The following is a 10,000-nucleotide window of genomic DNA, read 5'->3' as shown; positions in this document are numbered from 1 at the left end:
TTGTGTCTCTTCTAAGTAGATTGTTCTAAAAACTAAAGCAAATGACAATTGAGAGTTTTTGATTCGGCAATGTGTTTACAGATTCGGGTTATTTATTTATTTATTTATTTATTTATTTATTTATTTATTTATTTATTTATTCATTCATCTATTTATTTGTTTGTTTATTTATTTATTTATTATTCATTCATTCATTTTCCATTTAATTATATAATTCTTTTTAATATTTTTTTATTTATCTCTCTATCTATTTATTTATTTATTTAATTGCTTATTTATCTAATATTGTGCTTATACGAACCGTCCTACACGGCTACACGGATGGCCAGTGGCGTGGCATGTTTACAGTATAGGGTGGTTCCAGAATCAGAAGAAAATGGCAAAAATAAAACATGCTAAATATGTAAATACAAAAGAAAGAAAAAACATTTAAAGAACAGACTTACTCAAATAAGTAAGAGGCGGGATGAACCATTTCTCAGCCTATTTTATTTTTTTAAATGCTGTAATCCATTTTAAAAAGATGGATGCGGTGCCAGGCACCAAATCAACCAATATAGCCACGCCCCTGTCGGATGGCACTATTCTGATACCCCGATCCTCTGACGGACTCAGCAACTGGATGAATAAATTATGTAAAGAAACACATTGAAGACATGGGGTCTGCACCTCAATGCGAAGATAATCGAAAAACAATGGAACTTGACAAGAGCCCTCACTCAACAATACTATCCGCGGAGAACAGAAGAAAAAAAACGTCTCGGTCGACAATAAGATGGCGGCGCTGCTCTGTGGCCGCACCCGGTTACGCTGCTGTGTAATGTCTTCTTGTTGTGTGCATCGTTTTGTGACTTCATTCGTTTTGAAACTTCATTTTTCTGTTTATAGTGTGAGGAACCTGTGGTGTTTGGCGTCATGAACTGGTTTTGTGTGTTGATCGTCCTGTTGTTTGTGTATTTCGAGTCGGCTTCTTGTCAACAACAAGGAACGAATTATTAATAACATATTTGCAGGTCCGATATCTGAACCCACTTATGGGCCTAGTTTTGCATTGTTGTAATGGACAATATTTTAGGTCCATTTTTGAGATTTCCATTACAACAATGAGCTCATAAGGAATTGAGTTATCAGACCTGCAATAAGTCCATGTTGGTCTAGGTGTATTCTAGCAAACCAGATCATTGTTATGTACCGTATTTAATTTATTAAATCATTCTTCACCCGATCGGTTGGAAGGTTAAGATTCAAAGTTTGACATAATAATAATATATTGTTTTTTTTTTTCTATACGTGGATTTCAACAAATGAATTGATATCATTATGCCTACGATTATAATAAATAAGTCTAATATCCTAAATAAAGTATGGACTACGTGAACGATTTTGTGTTGATTTGAAAGCATTCCCAGTGACCATGATAAATTAGGTGACAAATAAGCAAAGAAATCTATTATTGTTAATAAGTTATTGTTGTTGTTGTTGTTATTATTATTATTATTATTATTATTATTATTATTATTATTATTATTATTATCATCATCATCATCATAATTATCATCATCGTCAACATTATTATTATTATATTTATTATCATTAAATATATTAATATCATCATGACTACTACTACTACTACTACTACTACTACTACTACTACTACTACTACTACTACTATTACTACTACTACTACTACAACAACAAAAATTACTACTACTACGACTACTACAACTACTACTACTACTACTACTACTACTACTACTACTACTACTGACTACTACTACTACTACTACTACTACTACTACTACTACTACTACTACTACTACTACTACTATTAATACTACTACTATCATTATTATTATAAGATTATTATTTATTATTATTATTATTATTATTATTATTATTATTTGTATTATTATTGTTATTATTATTACTATTATTATTATTATTATTATTATTATTATTATTATTATTATTATTATTATTATTATATTATCATTATTTATTATTATTATTATTATTATTATTATTATTATTATTATTATCATCATCATTATCATTGCAATTATTAACATTACCTTTAATATTATTCGCATCTTGACTACCATTACCAGTAGAACTACTTCTACTATTATTATTATTACTATGTACTACTACTACTACTACTACTACTACTACTACTACTACTACTACTACTACTACTACTACTACTACTACTACTACTACTACTACTACTACTACTACTACTACTACTACAACTATTACTACTTCCATAACTACTATCATTACTTCTACCACTACTACTACCACTGCCACTACTTTTACGTTTTCTCTCGAACTTCTGTACTATACAATACATTAGCCTACCTTAAATTAATATCAACTCACTTCACATTCTTGGCCTAGAGCGTTTTCATCCCAACAAACACGATTACAAAACTGGTAGGCGAGGTCGTCATTCGCCTCTGCTGTTTCTATTTGCATCAGCAACAGAACAACGACGGATGACACCAGGAGGAGAATATTTTCCTTCATTCTAAACTTATTTGATGATTTCAGGAGAGATGGCAGCGTCCAGTGTGACGAAGACTTCTTAAGAGCTTGTTTCTCACTTTAAAAAACCGTCAAATAGAGCTATATCTAAAAATAAAAAGTATAAACATTAGATTAGTGTGGTATATTAAAATGAATCTCTTTGAACCCAATGAAATTCCATTGTTATTGTATGTACTAAAACGTATAAAAGAAGAAAAAAAAAAGAACTTTTATATAGCGCAATATCCACTAAACGTGCTCAAAGTGCTTTACAGTGGGTCCCTGGCCAACAGCAACATTTAACATGTAAGGCGGGACATGACGCCTTTTAGGTGATATTACAATTTCTTTTTTTTCGGAAAGATACAACGCTGTTAACGGTATTCGGGTACTCATTTTACACCTGAGTACGGTGAGAGAATGTGAGTAAAGAGCCTTCTCCAAGGACTCAACTATGCGCCGAGCGAGGCTCGAACCTAGGACCTTCCGATCCGAAAGCGAGTGTCATACCACAAGACAACATAACCGCACAAGTATTTATTGTCTTACGATGAAGGAAAGAGTACACCGCGGAAATGTTAACTCTTGTGAAGAATAAAGCATTAAATCGTACCAACTGTTACAGAGTAAGCTCTATGTTGGTGCATTTCTGACCACTAATCGGGAAGTCAGAAGTTCGATCCCGAGTCGAGGCAGGCTCATTTTTGGAATGATGCTTTTCTTGTAATTTCTTTCTGCTTCGTCTAGCACTGTTTCATACACACCCTTTAATATCTTTATGTTAGAACAGTGCCAGTTTTTTTAATTCTTTTTACAAAGAAGTGATTGCGAGCTGTCTTCCATGATGTGAAAGGCGTACGTGAGATAGATAGATAGATAAATAGATAGATAAATCAGTGACCGTATGGATGGATGGATGGATGGATGAATGGATAGATATATAAATAGATGGATAGATAGATAGATATATAGATAGATAGATAGATAGATAGATAGGTAGATAGATAGATAAATAAAAAGATATGTAAGTAGATAGCTAGCTAGATAGGTAGATAAATAGATAGATAGGTAGAAGGATAGATAGATAGATAGATAGATAGATAGATAGATAGATAGATAGATAGATAGATAGATAGATAGATAGATAGATAGATAGATACAACATTATCAATATAAGCCCATGATTGTGTTCGGTTATCATACCTACACAAATGTGCGCGTCGGGAGGACACGTTGTAAACAGAGGTAAGAGTAGAGATGTCCGAAAATAAAAGTAGTTTTCAGAGCCATTAGGCTCATGGAGCCGGAGTTTATCCCGGTCTCTATAGCTTGAAATAAACAAATCGCATGCTTCTCTTCGGATAGGACAGGAATATATCGGAATGTACTTTCTGCTAAATCTAACAGTAACAGTTCCAACTTCCCAATCACTGCTAGGTGGACAAGAGATTCGGATAAAAATCATCTCGACTCCACCCGGGATCGATTTTTAACCCCTTTGCGTGTGAAACGAGTGCAAAATATATCAGAAATCTCAGAAGGAAAGAGATATTGAATTACATTAATGGCTATGATGCTACGTGGCCTAGTGGTATGACAATCACTTTCGGATCGGAAAGTTCTGAGTTCGAGCCTTGCTCCTAAGAAAAGGCTCTTTACTTACATTCTCTCACCGTACTCAGGTGTAAAATGAATACCTGGACCCCTTGTAAAGCGCTTGAGCAAATTAAGTGGATATCGCGCTATGTAAAAGCTCTATTCTTTTTTTAACTGACAGTAGCTTACCTCCAAGCCCTCAAATGACAAAGCTACAAATCAACCGTCCAGAACTTATAACAAAAATAACATGGATGTGCCTAAATCAATGTTCACTAAAACTGGCGAAAGAGTCACTATAGTCTGTCTCTATCTTAATCTGGCAACTATCAACTTATAAACCCAGGGGTGTATTACTGTTAACTATCTACAGTTCACAACCGCTGAGTCGATGTACTCGGGGTATATCTTTTAAATGGAATTATCCCGAAATCCCGAAAATATTGGCCAACACAATGTACATTGTAATTCTGATAATAAAGCGACTAGGAGCTTTGGGCTGTAAAAAGTAAAAATAATAAATATAACAGCTTTAAAAAAATAAAGAATTAAAATACTTAAAACGATACGCTTCGGTCTCAAAGTTGTACCGTTCTAACTCTTAAAACGTTGTTCCAATTTTTTTTTAGCTAAGGAGGGGTTTTGAGGATGAAATGTTCCATGTTTATTAATATTCTTAAAGTTGATATACTTATTTTGTATTGAATTTATATCATGAAAGAACAGTGCCAAAAGATACTGATGAAGTTGATTCAATCACTAACCGTATGATGTCGATATATCAAGAGACCACTGTAAAACAATGACAACCAAATGGGAAAATGGCACGGATCATGTAATTAGGGTCATCTGACAATCTCACTTGAAAAGGTTATTGTTTAATTTCACAGATAATGTGTCGCTCACGTCACAATTCTAAACCATTCGTTAACCTACATTTATATTTGTTACACATCGCATCAAAATGCTCATCTTCTACGGTGGCTTCTATGTATATTGCACACACACACACACGCACACACACACACATATATATATATATATATATATATATATATATATATATATATATATATATATATATATATACATCGTATCGCATGTTTAAGAGCTAATAGGTTTTAGAAACCTTTAGACGCCTAAATGCTTTGTGAATCTTTAATGCATTGATACAATTTATCGAAGTTAAATAAATAGCATTTATGGGAGCGATCTATATTCATGTTCTCGTCCAACCAGGTCATCAATCACATGATTTGTTGCTCTCCAACTATTGGATATTTCTTAACAAATGTAAACACACTGCTTTGTTTACAAATGTTATAAACATACCCATGTGTCAAGCTGAATCAAATGACCAATCGTGATGTTAGATATTTAAAAAGCTGTGAACATTTTTCACTAAGTGGGTCACTTTGAGCACATTTTGCAATGTGACCAATGACCTCGAGCACATGGAAAGTCAATATAGATCATGTCCATTGTTAATAATGATAATGATAATATTGAGTATTAAATACCAATAGTCTGTTACAAAACTCGTGCTCAATCGTTGACGTGTATATCTTTAAAACCTTCTGACGGATTTTATTGAAAAGTGGCTTGAAGATTAGAATTGTTAGTGACATTAAGCCGATCTTTTTCACCGGTTACAGTACCATACTTTGGGATTTTTCTTCTTTGCGGTATATAGATAGAATGCGCTTGGCCAAGAAGTTCACAACATTGCCATCCGGAAGTAGAACGGACCAACACACAAACTCTGTGTAACCATGAACTTTTATAGTCTGGTTAATACAGTTTAGTGAGAACAACTCACAAATGCGGATGGCAAAAACAATAACAAAGGCCTGAGTGACGTCATCTGCATACTATCTATAAATAACGAAGGGTCTGGGATGAGTGAACAAATGGATGGTTTACAATAACAGTATTATACACAGTGAATTATGTTGTGATTACGATCACTGACCTCCCCACAGGCTTGACCAAGGGTTTACTATTCACGAGATTCATATGCACTACTCACTAACATTGCCATCCTGGGTTCAAAATGACACAGCAGATTGTACACACTTGACATTAACAATTGTTACATTTTAATAATGAGAAAGACAACTCATAAAAAGGTAGCACAAAACCCACTGGTCACCCATCTAGAAGGGTACATGTTTGCCATTCTTGAATTATGTTCACTGAGGAGGGGGGGGGGGGGGGGGGGGCTTTGAATGCGATAATGTGAAATGTCACTGAATCTAAACATGTTTATCCATGTAATACGCTTCAACAGTCGTAACATCACTTCCCCCGTAATGACGCATGGTAACTTAGTAACTGGCTATAAACTATCGGATCGGAACAATGGCGACGCCCTTATGAAATATGTATCCGACGAGCATAAAAGCGTATCCATCGGGAAAAAAAACCATTATAAATCTGATCATATTTTGATTTTTACACATTCTGATCACCAGACATATGGAAAGTTCTAGCCAGCAAGACGAATAAAAAGTGCCGATTTTCTTTCTTTAGAACGACGATGGCCACTGTTGCTGGGCGACGTGACATCAGTCTATTGAATCCAATGTTTGTACAATTTTTAGTTGAAAGCCAGAGGCGTAGCTGCCTGTTAAGATTTCTACATTCATAAAAAAACTGATAACAATATGGATAAAACATTCAATTTTGTCACAATGAGGAAAATTTTCAAGTATTTCTCCAGTGAAGCGAAGCTCGGAATTCTTTTTCATGGCATAAGGCGAATAGCAATATTTTTAATAGATTGTCCACAACCATGTACCCTGCTCGATGGTGATCAGTGTGTTTTGTACGACTTTTATGAGTTGACTTGCTCAAATGTTGGTCGCGAATAGTCTTTGTGAAAGGCATTTTTCCTTGTCCTAATCGGAGGACCCCCAATTTGTTTTCTGTACATCAATTACAACACACACACACACACACACACACACACACACACACATATTATGCATATATATATTATATATATATATATATATATATATATATATATATATATATATATATATATAATATGCATAATGTGTGTGTGCTTTAGTATGGATGTGAGCTCATAATCATTTATTGTTCTTGATATTAATAATATTCTATTAAACCAATATAACAAAAAAGTACCAGTTCCACCAGGAATGCCACTATACACAGTGCCTATTCGGACAAGAGTAACATTGCGTGGGACAACATATTTGACCTAATTAGCTACATCTAAATAGGCGTAATAACAGAGAACCATGAGGTGCTAGCCTTAGACGAGTACATAAAATGGCAGGAGATGGGTTAACTTCGTCTGATGTATCAGTGAATGAGTTGTGATTTTCGTCTACGTGACAATGTTAATTACAAATTGTCCATTGCTATTATAGAGATAATCTTTGATACAGCTGCCCGTATATATGTCGACAGGGTTGTGTAGTGTAGATTTAACTTTCTCCTTACCAGCCATTTTCAGGATATTCCCCAAAACTTCACACCCAACTAACATAAAATATATTTTTATCACTCAAACACAATAGTAGTAAAGTTCTTGAGATACATAGAGTCTAATTTCTTAAGTAAAACATGCTCTACAACACACCGTTCATTTTCTTTATGATGTACAAGAGAAATTTGAATAAGAAAAATGTTGGTTGTATCGTAACGAATGTGACGATTTTCCTATAGTTGGTAAGGAGAGGGTAAAGGTGCGGCTATGTGGGTCTAGTGGTAAGACACCCGCCTTCGAAATGGAAGATCCAGGGTTCGAGTAAGGCTCCGACATTTCATTGTTGAGACATGTGAAAAGGCTCTTTATTCACACTCTCTTATCTTACTCAAGTGTAAAATGAGTACCTGGTCGCTATCAGTGTTATTTCTGTCGCAATAAATTGTAACATTTCCTAACTGGCGTCATGTCCCGTCCTACGTGATTAGTGTTGCTGTTGGCTAGGGACCCTTTGAAAAGCGCTTTGAGCAATTTAATTAGATTTTCGTTATGTAAATGATAAAGTTTTTTGGTGTTTTTTTTTCTTTTTGGTTTGTTTTGTTTTGTATTTTTGTTTGTATTTTAAAGGTAAGATTTCGGGGGCGCCCGACTAAAACAGTGCAAGCACCATGTGCGGTAAAGTCATTTCTATTTTTTTAAAACTTAATATTAAATCCTAACAACCTCCCCTTCATTTGTGATCTTTTGAGATAAACCAAAATTTCGTTATTTGGAGGGAATAGTCATGTGACTTAATCTCGCACGGTAAGTGTTATTGTAGAAGCAGCACTTTTTGTTTGTTTGTTTTTTTCTTATTTTGTTTTTTGAATGTTTTTTGTTTGTTTATTTGATGGGGTTTGGGGTGGGGAACGAGGATGTTTTTGGCTTTTTCTTTTTGTTGTTATTTATTTATTCATTTATTTATTTATTTATTTATTTATTTATTTATTTATTTATTTATTTATTTATTTATTCTTTTATTTTTGTTTTCCTTCTCAAAATAACTTCTCTCGTACATACAGGGTTAAAGTCGGACACCATCGATTTGATTTTACTTATACATCCGTGAAGTAAAAAAAAATCTGCTCGTTATGCCTTTCAGTCAATGTTGTAAATGTCGTAAAATTTAGTAATTCATTCTTTGTTTCAAAATCATTTTGGAAGTTTATACCTTTCTAGCATAGGAACGGAATTGAGGCCACTCAGCTCTTTGTTATTGTTTTTGACCAGCCATATTTTAAGGTTCACATAGTTTGTTTGTCAATGCGTTATATCTGGCTGGCGTATGTTGTGAGTAAAATACCTAAACGTACATCATCAATTGACCCTTACCTTACCAGAGAAATTGAAACAAGATAAAACTGTGTGACACAGACAAAGACGGTTTTCTAAAATAAAAACTACTACTACTACTACTACTACTACTACTACTACTACTACTACTACTACTACTACTACTACTACAACTACTACTACTACTACTACAACTACTACTACTACTACTACTACTACTACTACTACTACTACTACTACTACTATACCAATATGTCTTTTATCTTCCATTACAGTCTGGAAAGTTCTGTTCCCTGACGCTGACCTTTGCTTATCAATTAGATCACCCCCCTGGGGCACCCTATCCTCTACCCACGCCACGCTAACATTTCATTCTCTCACTTCATATCTTGTTGTTACCAACATAAGTGCCTGCTCCACTCACTTTTCTGAATTAAAAATTCACCCCATACACCGGAGCATACTCCATGTCTCAATCGTTTCTATGTTATATGTTTGTGGTGAGAATATTGGCTATTAAGCTTAACTGCTGGTCAAAATTACTTCGCGATGGTGGTGAACGAATCGGCGATCTCAAGAAGTGGGTGAGAGAGGGATCTAGAAATGACTTTGGGTTTGAAACGAATATTTTTTGTGTTCGTGGATAGCTCACACGGTAGAGCCACGCTCTCACCTGCCAGGCGGAGTTGTCGTACCAATAAGGTCGCAGGTTCAAACCCCACCACCGCCGCGAAAAAATTTTTTATTCTCTATTGTCTTCTGGCACTTTTCTACTCACTTCATATCTTGTTGTTACCAACATAAGTGCCTGCTCCACTCACTTTTCTGAATTAAAAATTCACCCCATACACCGGAGCATACTCCATGTCTCAATCGTTTCTATGTTATATGTTTGTGGTGAGAATATTGGCTATTAAGCTTAACTGCTGGTCAAAATTACTTCGCGATGGTGGTGAACGAATCGGCGATCTCAAGAAGTGGGTGAGAGAGGGATCTAGAAATGACTTTGGGTTTGAAACGAATATTTTTTGTGTTCGTGGATAGCTCACACGGTAGAGCCACGCTCTCACCTGCCAGGCGGAG

At 34.8% G+C, this 10,000-nt stretch overlaps 1 protein-coding gene across 2 annotated transcripts in view; it reads right to left on the bottom strand.

The window, feature by feature from the left end:
- Positions 1-10,000, bottom strand: part of LOC144970384 (uncharacterized) — a 20,270-nt gene that overhangs the window by 3,925 nt on the left and 6,345 nt on the right. Inside the window, exons 1-2 of one of the 2 annotated variants that reach the window (XM_078909963.1) lie at positions 4,315-4,450; positions 2,383-2,634 (exon numbers count right to left, since the gene is read on the bottom strand). In XM_078909963.1, the coding sequence (XP_078766089.1) occupies positions 2,383-2,529 (147 nt within the window). In that variant the 5' untranslated portion in view covers positions 2,530-2,634; positions 4,315-4,450. Of the gene's footprint in view, positions 1-2,382; positions 2,635-4,314; positions 4,451-10,000 lie in introns of those variants that run through there. The other variant, XM_078909962.1, reaches the window with a different exon arrangement.

The sequence above is a fragment of the Berghia stephanieae genome, chromosome 4 (genome assembly GCF_034508935.2).
Source record: "Berghia stephanieae isolate SIO BIC M18660-M18661 chromosome 4, UCSD_Bste_1.3, whole genome shotgun sequence".
Classification (NCBI taxonomy): Eukaryota; Metazoa; Mollusca; class Gastropoda; order Nudibranchia; family Aeolidiidae; genus Berghia; species Berghia stephanieae.
Note: the sequence above shows the minus strand (reverse complement) of the source record. Positions and strands in the feature narration are given on the sequence as shown.